This window comes from Anomaloglossus baeobatrachus, chromosome 6 (assembly GCF_048569485.1).
Source record: "Anomaloglossus baeobatrachus isolate aAnoBae1 chromosome 6, aAnoBae1.hap1, whole genome shotgun sequence".
NCBI lineage: Eukaryota > Metazoa > Chordata > Amphibia > Anura > Aromobatidae > Anomaloglossus > Anomaloglossus baeobatrachus.
The window spans coordinates 430,757,099-430,782,412 of NC_134358.1; the positions used below are offsets into that span (position 1 = coordinate 430,757,099).

A 25,314-nucleotide genomic window follows, 5' to 3' on the forward strand; every position below is an offset into this window, starting at 1 on the left:
GCCCAAGGGGGGTAGGGGGGGGAGGGGCCATCAATAGCAGGGGCCCACCGGGGGTTCTCCCGACCTCCTGGTGGGCCAGTCCGCAATGTCAGTATTATTTAGGCACAGTATGTCAGTATTGTTTAGGCACGGTATATCAGTATTATTTAAGCACAGCATGTCAGTGTTATTTAGGCCCAGTATGGAGGTATTACTGGAGAACTATAGATAATATATTTAGGTGCCTGGTATAGCAGTATTATGGTAATATCACGATTGGTTACTATTTGTAGCACTGTCTGGATACATTATTTGACCCGTGGCTCGCAGTAGTATTTGTGTATCCCATCACAGTGTACTTTAGTACTATGCGGTGATATTGGTGGCGGAATTATTTGGACAGTACTTGGCGGTATTATTAGCCCGTTTGGCAATGTGTTTCCATAATTTGGGCACTTGTGTACCCAGCGCTCCCGGTACCATGCTGGGCGGTATGGCCTCTCTGTGTGTGGCACCTTTATATCATATAATTATGCGGCACAGACTTTCCACACTCTGGGCTGTCTGCGCCCCTGGTTATACCCGGTCACCCTCGGAAAGATCGTGCAATTTTCACACCTAATCACAAGTGACATAAAAAGTAACCTGACAGCAAACAAATGTAAACTATAACTTCTCTGTGAGTGGCATTCAGCCAGTGACAACATTGTAAATAAAGTTATTGAGAAAAAAAAATAATCGAAACACAAGCGGCCAGACACGTTCCATGTTGAGTAAGTACAGGCATAAAGGAGGGCGATACCACTTTAAAGAAAGGAGGGGACGTAAAGACCACGTGACCTCGTACGCCCTATGCGAACATTTAGCTGTGACTTGTTCCACCCCCTGTGATGATGGTTTGTTCCCGGGTGTGGGCAGCGCTTCCGGTCTCACCGCTCCACTCACTCAGTTGGTGTGACCGGTGCGCACAGCGCTCGGTGGTCGCCGTGTCAGACGCAGGGTGTGTAGGTGTCGCCAACATGGCCGAGCCCGAGGAGAGGAGCCTGGACGACTTCTTTGCCAAAAGAGACAAGAAAAAGAAGAAAGAGAAGGCAGGCTCTGGCGGCGCGGCCGGGGGCAAGGGGCCAGCGAGGCCGGCGGACGGGGCTCAGTCCACGCTGACGTCCCTGAGTGCAGCTGCCAAGGGCTCCAGGAAGGAGAAGTCCGGCAGGAGCGAGGCGCAGGACTACCAGCAGGAAAAGGTAGAGCCGCTCACCGGAGGGGTGCACCGGCCGCACTGCACGTGTGGGCACAGCTGGCACCGGCGAGTGTCAGCGCCATATTCCCCGGTGCCACAGGAACGCATTGGAGGGAAACTTCAGCGACGAGCTCTTCTGTGAGGGCAGATCGCCCCGATCCGACGGCTCCTGTAGCTTCCTCCAATGTGCTCTAGTCTCCGTACTGCAGGGGAGCTGGGCTTATCCTCCCAAACGTCCTTCTCGATCTGATTGGTAGACGACAGATCTGTAGGTGATTTACACATGTAAGGCCTCCATGCACACTAGACAAATGTCGGCCTAACCTGCTAATATCGATGGGATCGAGCGAGTGGCCCGAGATGGTGGTGGGGGGGGGAGCGAGTGGCCCGAGATGGTGGTGGGGGGGGGAGCGAGTGGCCCGAGATGGTGGTGGGGGGGGGAGCGAGTGGCCCGAGATGGTGGTGGGGAGGGGGGGAAGTGGCCCGAGATGGTGGTGGTGGGGAGGGGGGGGGAGTGGCCCGAGATGGTGGTGGTGGGGGGGGGAGTGGCCCGAGGTGGTGGTGGTGGTGGTGGTGGGGGGGGGGGGAGTGGCCCGAGATGGGGGGGGGGGGGAGTGGGCCGAGATGGTGGGGGGGGAGTGGGCCGAGATGGTGGTGGGGGGGGGGAGTGGGCCGAGATGGTGGTGGGGGGGGGGGAGTGGCCCGAGATGGTGGTGGGGGGGGGGGGAGTGGCCCGAGATGGTGGTGGGGGGGGGGGGGGGGGGAGTGGCCCGAGATGGTGGTGGGGGGGGGGGAGTGGCCCGAGATGGTGGTGGGGGGGAGTGGCCCGAGATGATGGTGGTGGGGGGGAGTGGCCCGAGATGGTGGTGGTGGGGGGGGAGTGGCCCGAGATGGTGGTGGTGGGGGGGGAGTGGCCCGAGATGGTGGGGGGGGGGGAGTGGCCCGAGATGGTGGTGGGGGTGGGGGGGGGGAGTGGCCCGAGATGGTGGTGGGGGGGGAGTGGCCCGAGATGGTGGTGGGGGGGGGAGTGGCCCGAGATGGTGGTGGGGGGAGTGGCCCGAGATGGTGGTGGGGGGGGGGAGTGGCCCGAGATGGTGGTGGGGGGGGGGGAGTGGCCCGAGGTGGGGGGGGGGGGGGCCCGAGATGGTGGTGGGGGGGGGGGAGTGGCCCGAGATGGTGGTGGTGGGGGGGGGGAGTGGCCCGAGATGGTGGTGGGGGGGGGAGTGGCCCGAGATGGTGGTGGGGGGGGGAGTGGCCCGAGATGGTGGTGGGGGGGGGGGGAGTGGCCCGAGATGGTGGTGGGGGGGGGGGGGAGTGGCCCGAGATGGTGGGGGGGGGGGGGAGTGGCCCGAGATGGTGGGGGGGGGGGCAGTGGCCCGAGATGGTGGGGGGGGGAGTGGCCCGAGATGGTGGTGGTGGGGGGGAGTGGCCCGAGATGGTGGTGGGGGGGGGGGAGTGGCCCGAGATGGTGGTGGTGGGGGGGAGTGGCCCGAGATGGTGGTGGGGGGGGGGGGGAGTGGCCCGAGATGGTGGTGGGGGGGGGGGGAGTGGCCCGAGATGGTGGTGGGGGGGGGGAGTGGCCCGAGATGGTGGTGGGGGGAGAGAGCGAGTGGCCCGAGATGGTGGTGGGGGGAGAGAGCGAGTGGCTCGAGATGGTGGGGGGGGGGGAGAGAGCGAGTGGCTCGAGATGGGTGGGGGGGGGGTTGAGAAAGGGAGCAGCCTGGGGCGGGGCACGAGTGGTCCGAGATGGCCGGGGTGAGTGGGGGGGGGGCGAGGGAGGGAGCTGTCGGGGGTGGGGGGGGGCGTGAGTGGTCCGAGATGGCCGGGTAAGGGGTGGGGGGGCGAGTGGTCTGAGATGGCCGGGTGAGAGGGGGGATGAGAGAGGGAGTGGTCCCGAGACAGGGTGGGGGGAGGGTCGAGAGTGGTCTGAGATGGCCCGGTGTGTGAGGGGGGGTTGAGGGAGGGAGCGGCCCGAGATGGGCCGGGTGTGTGTGGGGGGTATTGAGTGGTCCGAGATGGCCGTGCGTGCGTGTGTGGGGGGGGGGGGTTGAGGGAGGGAGTGGCCCGGGGGGGGGGGGGGGGGGGGCGCTGTGAGTGCACTGACCCTAAGCCCGGCGCCTGAGACTGTAGCAATGGACATAGGTATGCGTGGCACCGCTGGTGATGACGCTCACAATGGGCATTGAATAGCATGTTAGTATACCCCTGTGGGCGTGCTACAATGCTAAGAGGCCGGAATGAGTGCAGGGACTAACACCCTTGTGACTAGTCCCTGGCCTCGTAAACATATTTATAAAGGATCTTTAGAAATACTTTTTCTAGGCTACTATAGCCTGGAACTGCCAGCCAGGGATTAGCAATATGCACCCAGCACTGCCCGCGGTTGTGGGTGCATATTGCACGTGACTGGTTCACTTTAAGGCTGGTTATATACATTAAAACCTGCTGCGTATTCAGGTCCTGCCACAGACCAGTGAGTCCTTAGATGTAGCAATTACTAATTGGTTCACCTAATCTGTACCTCCTACAGTGTTGGCACTGGCAGCTCATAGCTGCACTTGAATTCAGTTTCCTGCTTACACTTGAATTGATGCTGGGTCTGTGTGACACCCCCATAGCTCTCCCTGGGTTGTAGGGCTATTTAATAGCTGTCATTGGGTGGGCGGGCCTGTGTGACAGTTGTGCCATTGAGTCGTATGGCCGGTGTAGAAGCTGTGCGATTTAGTGGGAGGGTGCCATACCTTGGTTGTAGGGCTATATAACCTTATCCTGGACTCCTTGTATATATTTCCGTATATATTTATCCCCCTTGTATCTCCAAAAGAAGAAATAAATTCTAATAACCTTCCCCACACATCGCGTATCACTCTATAGCTGGCACAGCTGATCTCCACGTGCTAGCTATGACGTTACTGTCATTCGCCCCCAGTCATGGCCACTCCGAGGACAGCTGGCGGCCACTGTCTGGCAGTGTGTATTGCAGTGCAGAGACCCAGTGGGTCTGTGTCGCAATGCTTTTCAGCTGGATGTGTACCCAAGGGCTGAAGTAGGCGCTGGGGTCGGTGGGTCCCCTGCACCCCTGGGCCTGATTGCAACCACTGCGACCGCAATTGATATGTAGTTACTCTTGGGACACATGAAAATATGTGGTGGGCCGGATTTGGCCCAAGGGCCTTGAGTTTGACACACCTATTTAATGGATGTGATCGCGTCCTTACCGTTCGGGCTCCTGAATGATTAATCGGTTTAGTTATTTGGTGGTATTGCACGGTTTCATGGCCAGACAGATGTGACCTTTCTGAAACCTGTGATTTCCCAGTGATCAGTGAGTATATAGAGTGCTGTCAGGGGCAGAGGCCCAACAAAGCTGCAAACCAAAATAGTCCTGCCACGTTTTCACATCAGTGTTTGTTAATGCTGATGATTGCCGCCAAAGGTGTAGAACAGTGTAAGGAACGGTAATGCTGGCTCTGTCACATGATAAACACCAGTAGCACCAAATGGACCCCATTGGGTTTCTGTCAGCATGCTGCTCTTTTCTCCAGTATTTTTATCTGGATAACTCTGGATCCAACAAAGCTAATGTGCATAGAGTCGACTACGTTCAGGTGTCTGCAGAAAACATATATGTGCAAAAATGGTACAAAACAGTGCATACTCTAACTGTGTGCTCCATTACAGTCAATGGCCCTGTGGGCGCATGCGTCCGAAACACGCTTTGTGGGGTGGGGGAGGGGCAGTTCGGACGGATTTCTTGACGGGACCTGTGAACTTAAGGCAAAGCGCAGTCTGAAAGGAGCCTAACCTAAAGCCAGTGCTATACTGGCACTATCAGGCTGATTCTCTACATACCTGTAGTGGTCAGCTCGGATGTTTAGGTTTTGAAATCCAAGAAAGTAAAGTTTATAAAATCATCAGCTTCTTGAGTGACAGCAGCTGAGGATCTGATATCTGGGGTGGTATTCATAGTTATCCCCACCCACTGTTAGAATTAGCATAAGTATTTGATCAATTCACGTTCAGGACCTGTGAGGTCATACCCATGTGACCAGAAGGGGCGGGGCCTCATCCAACTGAAAAATGTTGCTTCATAGTATCAGCTTTGTTGGCTGAGGCCCCGCCTATTTTGGTCACATGGGTATGAGCTCACACAGGTCCTGCTAGTGAAAAAGTGAATCGATCGTATAATACTTATGCTAATTAGAACAGGGGGAGTGGATAACTATGAATATATTATCTGATCCTCAGCTGCTGTCACTCAAGAAGCTGGTGACTTTATAAACTTTACTTTCTTGGATTCAAATAGGAATAGCAAAGTGAAGAGAAAGACATACGCCTAAAACTTAGCCTTTAATCTAATGTATTATTAAAAATCCACAATGGACCTAAAAAAAAACCAACAACAAACAGACCACTAAAACAGCCAATACACTCATACAAGGTAGAGGACCAATTGGCTGATCACACAGTTTGATACGTGGAATGTGACATTCATATATGTAGTTAGCACATTGTACCGCACAATATACCAGCAGTAATGAACATGTAATGAATATCACATACTATACAGCCACAATAAACACATGCCAGAACTACAGCTGGCGGTGAGTACAGGATGAAAAAAGGAACGGTCTTACCCCGTCTGTCGTGTCACCCTTTCCCTGTACCAAATGGAGCACTTATTGCTGGGTGTTTCTGGTAACCATAACATATGAGATCGCCTGGTCCTTAAAGGGGTGGTCCACCCATTTTTTTTTTTTCCCCCAATGATTTTCACTTATTATTGTCTGCATCTTCTTCAATAGCCTCTATTTCCATTTCTGGCACTGAGCGGCGCTATCCTGCACGCTCAGTGCCAGTCACATGACCGCCTGGAGCTGTGGCCGCCGGCATCCTCTGACGTCCCGGCATTTCCGGGCTCTCAAACAAGACGGGTACGTCACAGGAGGCCGGCGCCACTCACAGTGACTGACAGGGCTGTGGGCGGTGACTACCGCACGTCACAGCACAGCATCGAGGGGAGGAGCCGGAGAACTTTACTGTGGAGCCGTGAAAGCAGACGCTTACCAGCATTCAGCTGTGGCAGGTACGGGCTCCAGTGTGGAGTACAGGGGGGGTTTCCTCCACTGAAATCCCCCCTGTCACGCAAGTATCTGATCACACTGTCCACCCGCCCGCTCTGCTCAGCTGTCAGGAGAACGGGCGGTGTCGGCAGTGTGATCATATACTCCCACCAGCAGCACAGCTGCATGGGACCAATCTGCTCCACTCTGTCACCTGCACTACAAGTTCCAGAGTGGAGACAGTGACATGCTCTGCTCTGACACATAGTGTGCTGCATGTCACTATCTGTCTCCACTATGGGACTTGTAGTGCAGGTGACCGGATGATACATGTCACTGTCTCCACTCTGTGATTTCTGCTGCATAGTACCAACTGTATACACTCTCACCTGCACAACAAGTCCCACAGTGGAGACAGTGACATGCAGCACACTATGTGTCAGAGCAGAGCATGTCACTGTCTCCACTATGGGACTTGTTGTGCAGGTGAGAGTGTATACAGTTGGTAGTATGCAGCAGAAATCACAGAGAGGGGCAGTTAGTGACATGTATCATCCGGTCACCTGCACTACAAGTCCCAGAGTGGAGACAGATAGTGACATGCAGCACAGAAAGACCAAAGGATAAAAGCTCTATTACCATGATTAGGCAGTGCACACAGGAAGGAGGGGAGGGAACTGTTGTGGTGGAGATCTGAGGGGAGGGAACAGTCAGAATGGGTTGGGAGATAGATTGCTAGTTACTGCAAAGGATTATGGAAGTTGTAGTAACTGAACACAGGAAGTTAAGAGAGAGATTAACTCCATCAGAGCTGGAGCCAGAAATGAAGATGTTATGCTAGACCATGATAAAAGATAATATTGGTAAAATAACGTGATAGATGTGTTTAGAGGCACATAATAGCAAGATTTATCAAAAAAAAAACAAAACAGTTTTGGTAACTGGACAACTTCTTTAATCTAGATGACTCAGGTCTCCACAGGTTCCAATACAGTATCCAGCAGTTGTGCAGGATTCTCCCAACGCGTTGTCTTTACATCATCAGGGGAGGATAAACAATCCGGTATTCAGGTCACAATGAGACCCATGCAAAGCGGCATATATTACTGTTAGAAAGCATAGGCACAAACCATATCAAAATGGTGAAGGGGTCTATGTTAATAATGCAATGCGAGCGGTCTAACATAGCGCGGCGGATGCAGCTTACCTCCATTAATACCAGGGATATTCCTGGGCAGAGTGCGCCTGACATAGTACGCCGTCAGGTTTAAATGAACCGCTCATTTACGGTGGCGTCTGACGTCACATCCGCCTGCCGCAGTGAACCCACTTCCGGGTCACATGATCGCGGTCGCGATGTATACGTCACTTAGAGGGCGTGCGCAGTGGTCATGTAAACCTTGACAACGCAGGTAAATGACCACAACAAAATGGCCACGGCTAATATCGCAATATCAGCGTTACACAACGGCCATATGAAAAAAACGGCCCATCCACATCCACATTGGGCCGAGACAAGCCTGTCATATATAGTACAGGCACCCAGATAGGTAGGAGGCTCATACATAATACAGGCAATGAAAAACATATAATGCATCAGCAGACACATTCATTCAGAAAGGGAAAATAAATATACACAGATTATGTACGTTGTTTATATAATGACAAGGGGCCAGGACACAAAATGTGTCAAAAGGATCAGGAGAGGTCAGTAAGGATTTAGGGAGAATTAGGTGATACGGTATAGGGAACAAACCCGTTGTATGGCCTAAGAGGGAAAAGGTAGAAGACAACACCAACACCATTCTAGAACCAAACTACAGCCCTATATCTAAGCATGGCCCTACCTATTTGTGGAGGTCGGCACCCTAGGATAGAACAGTGGTTGGTGCCCCCACTCGGGCGACGACTATCCCTCCTAACCACTTATCTATACTAATCTACCACAAAGGGTGCAAAAGAAAGAGATTCATTAAGGCCCAAAGGTTTGCTAGTTTTTAGCCAGAAGATCCACTTCGTTTCTTGTCTCAGAATTTTGTTATCCCAGTTACCGCCTCTGAGGGGGGGAGTCACGACATCAATACCCTGAAAACTGATTGATTTAATATCACCTGCGTGATGTTCCATAATGTGACGGGCCACAGGTGTATCATTGCCCAGGCGGATATCGCGGATGTGTTCCCCTATTCTCCTCCTAAATTCTCTCTTGGTCTTTCCCACATATTCTTTCTGGCAACTACAGGTGGCTTTGTAGATAACGCCCTTCGTTTTGCAGTTAATGAATGAGCGGATGTCAAAGCGTTTCCCAAGGACATGAGAAAAGAAAAATTTACCTGGGTTGATATGACCACATGCAATGCAGCCGCTGCATTTATAACATCCTTTGACTGGATTTCTTAGCCATGTCCTATCAGGACTCGAAAAGTGGCTGTGGACCAGTCTTTCCTTAATTGAGCGGGCCTTCCTATAGGTCACTGAGGGGGCATTAGGTAAGAATTCACCTATATCATTGTCCATCTTGAGAATGGACCAATGTCTCTCAAGGATCCTTCTAACCTCCCCTGATCCATTATTATAGGTGGTAATGAACCGAATAATATCCTCATCAGAAGTGGATCTTCCTGGTCCATGCAAAAGGTCATTCCTAGTCCTCTGTTGAGTCTCAAAGAAAGCCTTCTTAATCACATGGTCGGGGTAGCCTCTATGCTGAAATCTAAGGCTCAAGTCACGTGCCTGTTGTTGAAAACCCTGCTCATCCGAGCAGTTTCGTTTTAGTCTGTGAAACTGACCCTTTGGAATACCTTTCTTTAGAGCATGAGGATGACTGCTCTCCCAACGTAAAAGAGAGTTGGTGGCAGTCGGTTTTCTGTAGGTGCTAGTATGGATATCACCCACCGAATCCCTCTCCACAAGTACATCCAGGAAAGGTAACTTCCATCTGTCAAACTCACAGGTAAAAAACAAACCCAAGGAATTGTCATTAAGTGCAGCAACCGTTCTTACGATCTCATCCTCAGTGCCCCTCCACAGGACAAATACGTCGTCTATAAAACGACACCACAAGACAATGCTGTCCTGAGGCACGGGGGATGACTCACCAAAAATGCAGGTTTCTTCCCACCAGCCGAGAAGGAGGTTAGCATACGATGGGGCCACCGGACTCCCCATCGCGGTCCCCCTCAGCTGGTGGAAAACCTGACCGTCAAACAGGAAGGAATTATTCTTAAGACAAAATTCAACAAGACTCAAAAGAAATGCATTATGCTCATCGAATTGTTGCCCCCTACTTCTCAAAAAAAAGCTTACCGCCTGTAAACCCAGGTCGTGTCTAATTGAGGAGTAGAGGGATTCAACATCAATGCTCACAAAAATGACATCGTCCTCGATGGTAATCCCCTCCAATTTTTTGAGCAAATCCGTAGTGTCTTTAAGATGAGAACCCAGAGATGTAACAAAAGGTCTTAATATTCTGTCAGCATAGACACCAATATTCTGTGACACGCTTCCGATGCCTGACACTATTGGCCTACCCCGTAAGGGGGATAGGCCCTTGTGTACCTTTTGGAAGGCAATAGAAGGTCGGAGTTACTGGGAATGGAGGATATAGAAAGTCAAATTCCGTTTTGCTAATCAAGTCTCTACCACGTGCACTCAATAACAATTCTCTCAAGGTCGCCAGATAGTCGGATGTGGGATTCCGATCAAGTTTCTCATAATTGGATCTATCATCCAGGATGTCCAAACACATCTTTTTGTAATCAGACATTCATAAGTACGATGTTGCCACCTTTATCTGATTCCTTGATTACAATATCAGTGTCCTTCTCCAAATTCCCAAGACATACCATCTCATCTTTAGTAAGATTGAATTTACTATTATGCTTTTCAGTGATCGTAGCTAGATCCCTTGTGACCAAGTTGCAAAAAATATCAATGGAGGATACCTCACTAATAGCCGGAGGCATCTTACTGCTCTTTAGTTTTAGGTCAGTAAAGGGACCTCTACCCTCAGAATTTGGATTAATGTCACTCAGATTGTACAGGAATCTGACATCCTCCAACAAATCATTCGCGATATCCATCTCTCTACAAATTTTCTTATTCTCCATGGCAAAGTGTTTCTTCCATTTGAGTTTTCTTGTAAATAAATTAAGATCTTTTACCGCATCAAAATGGTTGAAATCAGACGTAGGAACGAAGGAGAGCCCCTTACTGAGTACCGTCATTTCTATCTTGGAGAGGGGTCTATTCGAGAGGTTAATTATCTGGGTTGAATCCCCTGTGGATTGAAACCCACTGGGCCTTGTTTGCTCCTCAGGAAGTGGTTGGACTCTAAAAAAGGTCCCTTATTGAAACCACCCCTGTCTGATTTCAAATCCAATTTCTTGGATTCAAAACCTAAACATCCGAGCTGACCACTAATGGTACGTATAGAATCAGCCTGATAGTGCCAGTATAGCACTGGCTTTAGCTTATATACAGAAATCGTGGTGATTGGTTCCCGTTTTTAAACTTTTTTTTTTTTTTTTTCCTTGCTCATTTGAGGACCTTTGCTCTTGGGCAGATACGAACCCAGGACACTTATTTGTGTGTATTCCTGTTAACTGCATCTATTAGGATGTACACTGGAGGGCAAAATTATGAGAACACACAATTTCCTAAATGTTAAAAGGCAGGGCTGTGGAGTCGGAGTTCATTTTGGTGGAGTCGGTATAAAATGCACAGACTCATGAAATCTATAATAAATTGGGGACAGTAGTGCAATGCAGAATGTGCTGAATATTTTTTCATAGGAATTTGGGAAAGTTATGAAATGTCCTATAAACGGCTGTTCTATTCCTGATCTAAGGCTGCATTCACACATTGCGTTTTAGCTGCATTTTTTGAGGATACGTTTGTCAGCTGCAAAAGCAGATCAGCTTTTTAAAAAACCGCATCACCTGAAAGGTTTTTGAGCTCATAAATAATGCTTTCAATAGCAAAAGCAGATTAGAAAACACCACAAATGGACTGCTCATTCTTTGTGAGGATCCTCACAAAACTGTGTCTGAATGTCCATATCTTGAAACCCACTGCCTTTGCTGGGATGCCAGAGTCACTGCATTTCACTGAATTATTTTGCCATCAATGTTCGATATGTTTGTAACAAGAAAGAAATTGTTAGCAAGACACTGGAAGTAAAAGATGGTAAAGCTCATCACAGCAGCCAGTTTCTCCAGGCCTTAGTGGAAAAAGTTCTGCAAGATTAGGAACTCAAAAAAGAACAGGTTCTTGCTATTGAACAGGACAATGCTTCAAACATAAGTACAATTAAACTGATGAATGAGAGTAATGAACAACAGCTAGAAGAATATTTAGGATTCAGTATGTTTGAGATGGAAGGCCACAAACAGATATTACAACAGAAGAACAGCAAAAAGATACTTTAGGATTAGATGATCTTGTTGAAGCTGCTTCAGAACAATTTCATATTCATCACATGCGCTGTGTTGTGCACACGCTGTAGCTGGCAATAAGAGTCTGCAAGAGGGACCCTGGTTTCACACATCCGGCGGCGCACTCCAGTACAGTGTATACAGTACAGTGGCATCATGACAAACGCCGGTCACAGCATGTGACCGGAGCATGTGACCCTGAAGTTGCGGCGCTGCCACTGTACTGTGTCGCACTGTACTGGCGTGCGCCGCATCCGCCAAACCAGCGAAAAGCCGGATGTGTGAAACTGGGCGAACATGCTGGAAATCTGATTGGAAAAGTGAGGAAGTTGGTTATTGCTGCCAGAACCCCCGAAAAATGATTCCATCTTGAAGAGACGTGCTAGGAAAGAGGCAATTGTTGATAAAGCCACTCGGTGAGGCAGCACTTATTTAATGACTGAGCGATTGCTTGAACTAAAATCGTTTCTTACAGATATGGTGAACCCTCAAGTAACATCAAATGAAAATCAATGGACACAGGTGGCTGAATTGAAGGAATTGCTTAATCACCCATTTACCGTGACTAAAAAATTACAAGCTGAGGATTTAACTCCTGGCATTGTCATAAGGGAGTGGAAGAACTTGCTATTTTGCCTGTCCCAAAGAGGAGGTTTAATCGCAGATGGCATTTCTGCTTCAATGAAATGGAGAGAGACACATCTATTGGAAAATAAAATTCTTCTGGCAGCTGTTTGTGGACCCAAGTCATCGTATACTGCTTGATGATCAACAGCTTACTGAAGGAAAAGAAGCTTTGACTGAGGTAGCAGTCAGGATGAGTAGCTACAGGACTGCCAGGCGCAAGAAGACTTGGGTCCTGACAGTGCTACTGCTGCCATATCTTCATCCTCATCAGATGAGTTTAACTTTGACAAGTATTTGGATGACATGGAGCAGGCAAAGCGTTGCCTCAAGGAAAAAGATTTCACTCCGTCTCCTATAGCAGCAGATTGACCAGATTTCAGTAAAATTTTTCACTTGCTCTCAAAGAAATAAAAAAAATTCAACCGTTCATCAAAACTGACTGTGCATGAGGCAATTCCTTTATACCCGGAAACTGTTAGAGATGTTGCCCATGTGGTTATGGCTTTGCTTCCAACCCAAGTTATTGTAGAGAGGTGGTTCTCTAGCCTTAAAATTATTAGGTCAGATTTAAGGTCATCTGTGAAGAAGGATCTGATGGAGGAAATTCTATGGCTTACAACAAATTCACACACTGCACAAATGTTATTTAATATGTTTTTGTTGAAAACTGTTTTTTGCCACCTAAATAATATTATATATATATATATTTTATTTATATATATATATATATATAATATTTTCTTTATCGTTCCTTATGGGAGACCCAAACCATGGGGTGTATGCTACTGCCCACGGAGGACACACAAAGTTACTACACTCAAAAACGTGTAGCTCCTCCCTCCTAGCATATACACCCCCTGCTAGCCAGATCTAGCCAGTTTCTTGCTTTGTCAGGAGGATCACACACACACACATGCATTCTCTTTTGATTTTTCATTTTTTCTAAAGATTTGGAAGAAAAGCGGGTCCACTGGACTCCCGGCATGTCCCTTCTCACCCCCCTGGCGGCGGTGCTGTTAAGGTTGACTTCAGGGCAGGAGCCCTTCATGCCGCGCTCCTTCACCATCCCTTAGTGGCTCTGGCTTGAAGTTGGAGCCAACACGGTTCTCACTGCCTTGCAGGAGACCGGCCTCCATCCGCAGCCCTTGTGCAGGACCCTGCTGGAAGGAGCACTGGACCCCCACCCCACCAGGGACTGGGCCCTGCGTCTCAAAGCTAAGTATAGAGACGTTATTCAGAGGGTCCTTCTGCAATGTGGGGCACTTTTTATTGTGGGGGACAGTGATGCTTGATAATGCTGCTTTTACTGTGTTTCCGGCCGGTTCCACGGTTTCTTACTGGGAACGGCGCCGATGATGCCTGATTCTCGGCCGCATGTATAACTCTAGGTCCCGGCTTCAGCCGCGGCCTAGTTTCGTTTTCGTTCCCCTGCATGTCAGTCATGCAGGGGGACACTGCAGAGCCGCCCGCCGGCCGCTCTGCACAGGGGAGGACGCTCCTTTTTGAGGAGAGGATTCCCTCCCCTGTACATCTCCTTCGCCCTCCGATTCCCGCTCCTGGGTTAACCCCCCGCCCCCCCCCCCCCCTCACTCTGGCGCCATTTTCTCAGCGTCTCAGTACTCTGGTCGGCGCTGGCTGTTCTGCAGTGCAGAGGGAGTGAATATCTGGCTGGGGGTCCAGGCCTGGAATCCGGAGGGCACTCATATAGTGGCCTGATAAGTCACAACCTCTGGTTGTGCACTTTTATTCACTCTCAGGACATTCTGAAGGAGTTAATTCTTTATCATAGAATCTCCTCCTCAGCAGCATGTCTCACACTAGGAGCAAAGCTCCAAGGCTGTACACTACATGTTCTGCATGTAAGCTCATATTGCCTGAACCGACACACTGTAACGGTTCTTATGTGGTGGATAGTGGCAAGATGCCTCAGCCGGGATTCTCCCCAGGCTGAACCTCTGTCTTGGGTATTCTAGCCATTCTAGACAGAGTCCCCCACCTCTGCAGCATGTCACAGAGCGAGACTGCAGGCTGTTTTTTATTATCCACTGCAGGTAGTCTCGTACGGCCTTACCGAGCTCATAGCATGGGAGCTCATTCATGGTCCCTCCAGCTGCTCCGGTTTCGGTGGCTGACCCCCGTAGGAATCCTATTCCAGGGGTCGGCTGTCCCGGCATCTGCTGAGCATGCAGCCCCCTTCTCAGGGCGTTTTTCTGCTTCGCTCAGCAAAGCTCACAAGGGACTCTCCTTCTGGGACCCCGTCCTCCTGACAGGGAGACGCAGGGTCCCCTGTCCTCCCCGTCCCGCAGCTCCGATTACGAGCTGACTCGCTGGACGAGGAGGATGTCTCTACCACGGGCTCGGACGCGACTTGATGTACATTGATCCGTCCGTAGGTGACGCAGATGCGAATGATTGGATTTCGTCCATTATTCTTGTACTGGACCTCCATCCGCCTGATCAGGGAAGTGTTCCCCGCTGGCAGAAATGCGTCAGTATGCCTTTAACATGACGAGGAGTGTGTTCTTTAACCACTCCAGTTTTCAGCCCGCCGCGTCCAAGCCCACAGCCTATCCTGCAGACCCCACAGCGGAGTTCTGCTGCCTGTCTCCCCCTCCCATCTGAGGTGGTCTAGGAGTGTACTCATTCACCAAGGGTAGCCACTCCGGTATCTGGACTTCAGCCCGGATAGTTGTATCAGTGGCTGACGGCACCTCTATATGGATCCTACGGTACATTATTTATTGTACTGGACCTCAATCCGCCGGTGTTACCTTATCTAGGTGAACACAACGTGTGTTCCTTAACCTCTCCAGTTTTCAGGCCCCTGTGACCAAGCCCAGGGTCCGCTCTGACAGTCGCTTCCCATGAAGCGTGATTCTGAGGACTGGATTTCCCCTGTCCACCAATGGTGGTCAAGTAGTGGGCTCATTCACCTTAGGTGGCTCAGCCCGGGCCGTTATGTCAGTGGCTGATGGCTCCTCACTTACGGTTCTGCGGTCCGCCCGGTTGTCCTTTGGGCCAAGTTCGGTATGGGGACGGCAGGAGCTTCGTTCTCCTCAGCTTACAGCAGTGGTTTTTTTTGTACCTTCTCTGCTTCTCTGGAGGAGATGCATTCTCTCACAGGGACTCTATGTCAAAACGGTTGCCTGAACTTCCAGACTCAGTTCTTTCATCCTATACCAGATCTGCCATGCTGGACGCCGCACGGCGGTGATCTGGGCTACCTTCCTCGCTATCCGCAAGCTCCTGTGGCTTCGGATTTCGAAGGCAGATGCCTCTATGGAGGTTCCCTGCTGGGCTCCCCCTTGGTGGGACCAGTTTCCTCGGAACCAACTGAGTGAAATTAAGGAAGCTCTTGGCGGGGAGTATTCTTCCTTGCCACAAACCTAAATCAGGGAACCTGTCCAGGACAGGAATCAGTTGAGGTTTCGGTGGTTTCCGTTCCTCCATCTGGTCGTCCTCTAGCTCAGCCTAGGTTCATAGAACCAAATAGCTCGAAGCTGCGTCTTCAGAAGGCCGCAGGAGATGCTGTCACTGAGTCAGCTTCCTCCGAGCTATTTAGCCACGCCAACATCCTCCTCGGTCGGTGGCAGGCTCTCTCCACGTGGCGACGTAGGGTTCTAACACGTCTCCGTTCAGTGGGGGCGAGATTATATCTCCCTTGGCTACAGGATGGATTTCTGTCCACCCGCCAAACAGATTTTCTCTGTCATCTCCTCCCTGCTCCAAGGCCGCCGCCTTCTCACAGGCCGTGGCATTTCTGGCAGGCCGATGGAGTAATTGTACCGGTTCCCGTCTGGGAACGGTTCTGAGATTTTTGCTTAAATCTATTCCTAGTCCCCGAAGAGGGCGGTGCCTTCCGACCTGGATCTTTAGCTTTTCAAGCATAGCCAGGTGTGGCGTTTTCACATTGAGTCTTGGTTTTGTTCCGTGTGTTTTTTTCACCGGATCAATCAAGACCCCAAGGCGATTCCCTAGCAACCATCGGCATCAGAGATGCCTATCGGCAGGAGTCACTCGCAGTTTCACACCAGCGTTGACTACGTTTTGACAATCGGAGTGGTCCAATCGTGGCTCTTCCCTTGGGGTTAGCCAAGGCCCCTCGAGTATTCTCATTGGGGCAGCTGTGATCAGGGTCCTGCCCCCCTAGGGGTTGGCAGTCATTTTTAGCCCTGGACGGCCTTCTTGTCTGGGTTTCATCCAGTGCTGACTCTTAGCAGAGTGCTTCGCTCACTCTCGCCACTCTGACCTATCGGGTGGCTTGTCTTCTGTCCAAGTCCACTCTGACTTCGAACCAGAGGTTCTCAGGGCGTCAATGGAAGCGGTTCCTTGCCCAGTTTTTCCTGCGTCCTCTGAGACTGGATGTTTTCCGCTGTACAAGCGAACTCACTCCTCCCACGGGGTGGTGGCTTCGCCACAGACCAGGGGCTCGTTTCAGTGGTGCCTTCGGCCACTCTGTCTCAGGGGCGCTCCTTTTCTGGCCCGTTCCGGGTAATCCTCACCAGGATAGCCTATCCGCCTTGGGAGCGGTATATCTCCATCGTGGAGCGCAGGGCGCTTGGACTCTGTCCGAATCAGCCCTCTGGATCAATGTGCTGGAATTCAGGGCTGTATTTCTTGCTCTCTAAGCCTTCACCATCTGTGGGCGGCTAGGCACATTCGAGTCCAGTCGGACAACGTGATAGCGTTTTCCTACACCAGTTTCCAGGGCGGGACACTCAGCCGCCTGGCAATCATGGCGGCTCAACATCCTTCAGTGGACAAGGCACTCCTAGTCCACCGTATCCGCAGTCCACATCCTAGATGTGAAAACTACGAGGCAGGCTATTTCAGCTGTCCTACCGTGGTCCACAATCCTCAGGTTTTGCGGTAGACACACTGGTTCATGTTTGATCCCAGCTTTGTCTCTACGAATTTCACCCTCTACCTCTTGTCCAGCGTCCTGTGCAAGATCGGTACAGGGGGGTCATTCTTCCAGACTGACCTAAGCAGGCTTCGTACTCTGACCTGCTCCTTCTGTCCGTTGGGTTGCCTTCGCATCTTCCGGACCGTTCAGACCTTTTCTCAAGAGGTCCGTTTTTTTCCCCGTCAGAGTTCTGGATTCTCAGATTGACGGCGTAGCTCTTGAGTCCTGGGTCTTAGCGACTTCTGATATCCTTCCTGAAGTCATCTCCACTTTGACTCGAGCTCCAAAGTGTCCTTTGACCTTTTTTGGCCTTGCCGACCCTCCTGTCCCTTCCACAGTCCGGTCTACAGCTAGGACTATCCCTCATTAAGGGACAGGTCTCGGCTCTGTCAGTATGTGCCAGCGGCGTATCGTCCGGCTGGCTCCGGTGCGCTCCTTTAAAAGCGCATCTCACATCATTCCGCCTTCCGGCGGCCTATGGAGACCTCGGACCTTAATCCGGTCCTCACGGTTCCCGGTAACCCCCCTTTGCGCCGTCTTCGGGAGGTTTCTTTGTTGTGTCTTTCACAGAAAGTAGTCTTTCTAGTGGCTATAATTTCCCGCCAGAGAGTTCTGGCTGCGCTCCCTCGGAGTCACCCCCTTTTTTGGTCTTTTGCATCAAGACAAGGTGGTCTTCATCCGACTCCGGACTTTTTCCCTAAGGCGGTTACTGCTTCCACCTTATCCGGGGCAATTTTCCTGCCTTCCTTTTGTCCGGCTCCTGTTCATCGCTTGAGGAAGCGTTGCATATCCTAGATCTGGTGCGGGCGCTCCGGATCTACGTGTCTCGCACCGCCGTTATTAGACGGTGCACCTCTCTGGTGCTGACTGTTCGTCAGCGTAGCGGTCTGTCGGCATCTAAGCCGACCCTGATCGTTGGCTTAGGTCAGCCATTTCTGAGACTTACAAGTGTACTCAAGTGCCTTCCCCACCGGGGATCAGAGCACATTTGGTCAGACCTGTCGGCGCCTTTTTTTTTCTTGGGCTTCAGGCACCAGGTTACGGCTCAGTAGGTCTGTCAGTCTGCAGCTCGAATTAGTCTGCATACTTTTTCGAAGCACTACCCAAGGCATGCTCATGCTCTGGCAGACGTGGGCTCGGCAGACGCATTTTTCCAGCGTCTGTCGCCCATTTGTGAAGTTAGGTTTGCCTGCTTCTCAATTGTCTGTTTATTCCCACCCATGGACTGCTTTTGAACGTCCCATGGTTTGGGTCTCCCATAAGGAACGATAAAGAAAAAGAGAATTTTGTTTACTTACCGTAAATTCTTTTTCTTATAGTTCCGTCATGGGAGACCCAGCACCCTCCCTATTGCCTATTGGCAGGTTTCTTGTTCCGTGTGTCTTCACCGGCTGTTATTGTTGTAGACTGAGGTTCCGGTTCCTCCGGATTTTCCTCTGTCTCTTCTTGTGGGTGGATGTCCTCCTTCAGCTTTTGCACTAAACTGGCTAGATCTGGCTAGCAGGGGGTGTATATGCTAGGAGGGAGGAGCTACATGTTTTTGAGTGTAGTAACTTTGTGTGTCCTCCGGGGGCAGTAGCATACACCCCATGGTTTGGGTCTCACATGACGGAACTATAAGAAAAAGAATTAACGGTAAGTAAACAAAATTCTATATATATATATATATATATATATATATATATATATATATATATATATATATATATATATATATATATATATATTAAACCCTATATAATAAATTATGCAAGTGGCAAACTGTTTTCAACAAAAACATACTAAATATTTAAGTATATTGCTTATTTATGTGAAAGATTTATTGCAGTACAATGTGAACATCAGACATTTCATCATTTTTATGATACAATAATCAAGATATTTGGATAGAACATGAAATATATTTATTGGGATACAACTTTAGAACACAAACTAATTGTAAATATGCAATACAATATGTAGTGTGTGTGTATATATGTGTATATATATATATATATGTGTGTGTGTGTGTGTATGTGTATATATATATATATATATATATATATATATATATATATATATATATATATATATATATATATATATATATATATATGTATGTATATATATATATATATATATATATATATATATATATGTATATGTATATGTATATGTATGTATATATATTTAATTATACCGTATTTTTCGGACCATAAGAAGCACTTTTTTCCCCCCAAATGTTGGGGGAAAGTGGGGGGTGCGTCTTATGGTCTGACTATAAGGCTGCGGGGAATGAGGGTGCAGCGGGTCATCGGCGGCACGAGCAGGCTGTAACAGCCTGCCGTGACCACGTGGGCCCGCTCATTACATATGCACGCCCATCCTCCCGCCCATCATCTCTCAGCGAAACCGGCACTGACAGGTGGGCGGGGTGATGGGCGGGGGGGGTGCGTGCATAATTAGCAGCCGGCCTTGATCACCCCTGGCAACTACAGCCTGGAGTGATCATGTGCGGCTGTATTCACTGCCCCCCATGCATCATTATCAGCGCGGGGTGCAGTGAATCAGTGTACTCACCCGTCACAGTGTGTGGAGCCGCCCCCCTGCAGCATCGCGTCTTCCTGTCTGTGCCGGCGGTCAGCTGATCTGGACACTAGCGGCGCGCACCGCGATGACGTCATCGCTGTGCGCGCCGCTAGTATCCACCAGAATCAATCAGCTTACCGCCGGCACAGACAGGAAGACGCGATGCTGCAGACACCGGTGACGGCTCCACACAGCGGCGCTGCAGCTGAGACAGAGATCGGTGCTTCAGGGAGTGAGGAAGGGTAAGTATAAACGTTTATTTTTTTTTCCTGTGCCACAGGATACACGCCATTTACCAGGATGGGGGCATTTCATGAGCAGGATGGATGGGGGCATTTCATGAGCAGGATGGATGGGGGCATTTCATGAGCAGGATGGATGGGGGCATTTCATGAGCAGGATGGATGGGGGCATTTCATGAGCAGGATGGATGGGGGCATTTCATGAGCAGGATGGATGGGGGCATATCATGAGCAGGATGGATGGGGGCATATCATGAGCAGGATGGATGGGGGCATATCATGAGCAGGATGGATGGGGGCATATCATGAGCAGGATGGATGGGGGCATATCATGAGCAGGATGGATGGGGGCATTTCATGAGCAGGATGGATGGGGGCATTTCATGAGCAGGATGGATGGGGGCATTTCATGAGCAGGATGGATGGGGGCATTTCATGAGCAGGATGGATGGGGGCATTTCATGAGCAGGATGGATGGGGGCATATCATGAGCAGGATGGATGGGGGCATATCATGAGCAGGATGGATGGGGGCATATCATGAGCAGGATGGATGGGGGCATTTCATGAGCAGGATGGATGGGGGCATTTCATGAGCAGGATGGATGGGGGCATTTCATGAGCAGGATGGATGGGGGCATTTCATGAGCAGGATGGATGGGGGCATATCATGAGCAGGATGGATGGGGGCATATCATGAGCAGGATGGATGGGGGCATTTCATGAGCAGGATGGATGGGGGCATTTCATGAGCAGGATGGATGGGGGCATTTCATGAGCAGGATGGATGGGGGCATTTCATGAGCAGGATGGATGGGGGCATTTCATGAGCAGGATGGATGGGGGGGTATATTATTAGCAGGATCATATACAAGGCAGGAGGATCCTTATCAGAATGGGGTACCTTAGTAGAGAATTTGGGGACATTACCCCCATAACAGTGTCAGCAGCAGATCCTCACACACACTACATATTGTATTGCATATTTACAATTTATTAGTTTTTTTGTGTACTAAAGTTGTATTCCAATAAATATATTTTGTTCTATCCAAATATCTTGATTATTGTATCATAAAAAATATTAAATGTCTGATGTTCACATTGTACGACAATAAATTTTAAATTTTTCACTTAACTATAAGCAATCTGTCGGAGTCAGTGCAAGGGAAATTGAGGAGTCAGTCGAAGGTTTGGCTCACCGACTCCACAGCCCTGTGTTAAGGTCATTGTATAATCCTATGGGATTATATCCTAACATGAGTAAACTAGCAGTATTTTAAGCTTATTTCAGAAGTTTATTGTAAAGCACATATTAAAAATGTGAAGGAAGAACACTGATCAAAATTAGAGAACACTTTGAAGTAGCTGCAAGTTATTGGTGTTAATCTGGCACCAGGTGCTAATTTCCTTAATTATCTGATAAACCCTATTTAACTGGCAGCCTAACTTTTCAGTCTGCAGTGACTTTGGAACGGCACGCCATTTTTGCAAAGTGACTGAAACCCCCCCAGCAGCAGGTGTTCAGATGAAGGCCAAAGGGCTGACCCGATCAGCCACAGCAAGAGAATTGTCATTCCAAGTCTGATTTTGAGACTATTGCATCTTTACAACATCAAATTCTACTGGTCGCCCTCAAAAGACAAATGCAAGAGAGGCCAGGGTAATGTGGAGAATCTCCATGGGTAATCGTTACAACACTGCAGGTGGAATTGCTCGCCAGTTCAGCATTGGACAGGGTAAGGATCTGTCTCCTCATACAGTGTCACGACGTTTAAGAGCATTTGGAATGAAAGCCCATTCTGCAGTGACCAAACATCTCATTAGCAGAAAGAATCAAAAAGCTAGACTCACCTTTGGTGAGCAACATGTTGTGTGGACAGAAAAGTGGTCCACAGTTCATTTTAGTGATGAAAGCAAGTATAATGTAATTGGGTCTGATGGGAAACATTGATTGTTGACAAATTAGGGAAAGACTAAAGTGTGTTAAGAAGTCAGGGAAAGGTGGTGGAGGAAGTGTCATGGTTTAGGGAATGTTTTCTGCCGCAGGAGTTGGCCCTCTCATACAGCTACATGGCAAAGTGATTGTAAATGTGTAAGATAACTTTCTCTAGTCCCTTCCACGACAGCATAGGAGGTTGTCTCTCCACGCCCTAATTGGGACAGGAAGTTCAAGAGGTTTAAAAGGACCCTCCCACCTCCCACAGCCAGTGTCTTTCCTGTCCCCATGGGGCATGGAGAGGTGGATCAGGCGGTGTTCTGCTCTCTGGTGGCAAGGTGGGGTGCTCCAGAGGTGGACCTCTTTGCTTCGGCAGGGAATCACAAGTTCGCAACATATTTCTCCCTGAACCCACGAGACAAGGCGTTAGGGGTAGACGCTTTCTGCCACAATTGGTCCTTTCACCTCGCTTACGCGTTCCCCCCTCTTCCTCTTCTCGCAAGGGCCCTGAGGAAGATCAGAGACGAGGGAGTCCCAACTATACTGGTAGCCCCGCTGTGGCCGCGGAGGAGTTGGTACAGCCTGGTCATGACTCTAGGAATAGACGGCCCAGTCCTCTTAGGTTCGGACCCCAGCTTACTGTCCCAGGGTCCGATTTTTCCATCCGGCTCCCCAGAACCTCAACTTGGCTGCCTGGCTTCTGAGGCCCGGGCACTGAAGGCCCAAGGGCTTTCTGACAAAGTTGTGGCTACCCTACAGAAGAACCGTAAACCAGTGACTAATAGTATTTACAACAAAATCTGGAAGAGATTTTCCTCCTGGTGTGGTTCTCGGCCTCCTGACCCACTTCGGCCTAATATTGCGCAGATTCTGGACTTCCTCCAGAGTGGATTGGACTTAGGCCTTAGGCCTAGCACCCTGAAAGTTCAGGTGTCAGCCCTCAGTGCAGTCTTTGACACGGCTCTGGCAGATCATCGTTGGATCCGTCGGTTCTTTGTGTCCGCTAGTAGACTCTGTCCACGTCAGAGGGTCCTGACACCTCGCTGGGATCTCAATGTGGTCCTTACCGGACTATCTCAGTCACCATTTGAACCACTGTGCTCTTGTAACATTCGTTCTTTCTCACAAGACTGCTTTTCTTGTGGCTATTACGTCTGCTCGCAGAGTCGGAGAACTTCAGGCTTTGTCTATTCGGGAACCTTACCTGACCGTCAGAGATGACAGCATTGTTTTTCAGCTGGACCCTTCCTTCCTTCCCAAGGTGGTTTCGGATTTTCACCGTTCTCAGTCCATCGTCCTGCCTTCCTTCTGTCAGAATCCTCGGACTCCGGGTGAGGAAGGGCTTCCCCTGAGCAGATCTGCAAGGCGGCTACGTGGTCTTCGCTCCATACTTTCACGAAGCATTATCGTCTGGATCTGGATTCCAACAGGGATTTGGCCTTTGGCAGGAAGGTCCTGCAGGCTGTGGTCCCCCCCCCCTAGGTATCAATTCTTTGGTATTCCTCCTATGCTGTCGTGGAAGGGACTAGAGAAATAAGAATTATTCTTACCGATAATTCGGTTTCTAGGACCTTCCACGACAGCAGGTAATTCCCTCCCCTTTGTATTCATATATTCCTGAATGTATGGTACTTCTCATATGCTATGGGTTCTTTGTAAGACACTGGCTGTGGGAGGTGGGAGGGTCCTTTTTTAAACCTCTTGAACTTCCTGTCCCAATTAGGGCGTGGAGAGACAACCTCCTATGCTGTCGTGGAAGGTCCTAGAAACCGAATTATCGGTAAGAATAATTCTTATTTCTTCGATAACACACAGTTCCTTACTTGCGTCCATTACTCAGCCAGCAATTTTCATGCAGGACAATGGACCCTGTCACACAGCAAAATGAGTAAAGCAGTTCCTTGATACAGAAAACATTAGAACAATGAAATGACAAGCCCAGAGTCCTGACCTAAACCCGATAGAAAACCTCTGGAAAATTCTTGGTGACAAAGTTATGGCCAAGAAACCCACAACAGTCAGGAGAACTGTGGAAGAAGAGTGGACCAAAATCACACCAGAGCAGTGAGAGACTAGTGATATCCTGTGGCCACAGATGGGCTGAAGTCATTCAAAGCAAAGGCCTGTACACTTTATACTGATTTGTGACTGTTGTTATCTTCAGAAAATTTACTTATCTTTCTCTGTGCTACAGTCATTGTTCTCTAATTATGATCATCACATTTTGGACAAAATAAAGGTTTAATGTTGATAATCTTTGGATCTTTTGGAAAACACTGTTCTAGTGGCATGGTGTACCCCTTACAAAAAACCTTCAACAATTGATCACTGTAGATTACATTATTTCTGAAAAAAGTGATCATACATTGTTTTCGAAGTTTGATCTCCAGTGTATATAGATACAGAAATTGAAAAGACCTAGGTCCATCCAGTCCAACCTATTTCCACCAATTATACATTACTACCTTACTATACTATATTACTATTACCACCTCTTGTGGTCGGCATTCCACAGTCTGACTGCTCTAACTGTAAAGAACCCTTTCCTATTTAGCTGTCGGAATCGCTTTTCTTCCACTCGCAGTGAGTGCCCCCTGGTCCTTAGTATTGTCTTTGGAAGAAATAAGTCATGTGCCAGTCCTTTATATTGACCACACATGTATTTATACATATAAATGAGATTTCCTCTGAGACGTCTTTTTTTTTCTAAGCTAAACATATCTAACTTTTTCAACCTGTCATCATATGGGAGGCCTTCCATTCCTTGTAGTAGTCTAGTTGCCCGCCTTTGAACTGACTCTAACTTCTGAATGTCCTTTTTTTTTTTTTTTTTTTTAATGTGGAGCCCAAAACTGGATCCCATATTCTAGATGTGGCCTTACAAGTGATTTACAGAGGGGTAACAATACATTTGGATCACTGGATCTAATCTCGTTTGATGTATGTATCCTAATTTTTGCCCTCGTGTCTATATAGCCCACCCTCAGAAGCAGGCCTAGAGTGGAGGAGATTATACAGCAGGTCTTAGTAGTGTAGCTCTGGAGTATGATAAACACTTACTAGAAAGAACATGGTGCTGCACCAATCTGTTTTCTAATCTTCCTACGTTCCCGTCTTTGTATTCAATAGCCTTCTGTAATGGTTTAGTGTGCTTGCAGTCTTTTTGACCCAGGTGGATTTTTCTTGGGTTTTTTGTAGTGGATGATGAGATCACATAGCAGGGGGGAGGTAAGGAAGTGGCTCAAGTGGAGAAAAAAAGATTACTTGAAGATATATTACAAATATTCACTTATAGTTAGACTTCCAAGCATATACATATAGG

The 25,314-nt window shown here is 49.2% G+C and overlaps 1 protein-coding gene across 1 annotated transcript in view; it reads left to right on the plus strand.

The window, feature by feature from the left end:
- Positions 1-867: 867 nt before the first annotated feature.
- The window catches only part of CDV3 (CDV3 homolog), a 35,380-nt gene continuing 10,933 nt past the window's right edge, over positions 868-25,314 (plus strand). Inside the window, exon 1 of the mRNA XM_075315196.1 lies at positions 868-1,220. Coding sequence (XP_075171311.1) covers positions 870-1,220 — 351 coding nt within the window. The 5' untranslated portion in view covers positions 868-869. The remainder of the gene's footprint in view (positions 1,221-25,314) is intronic.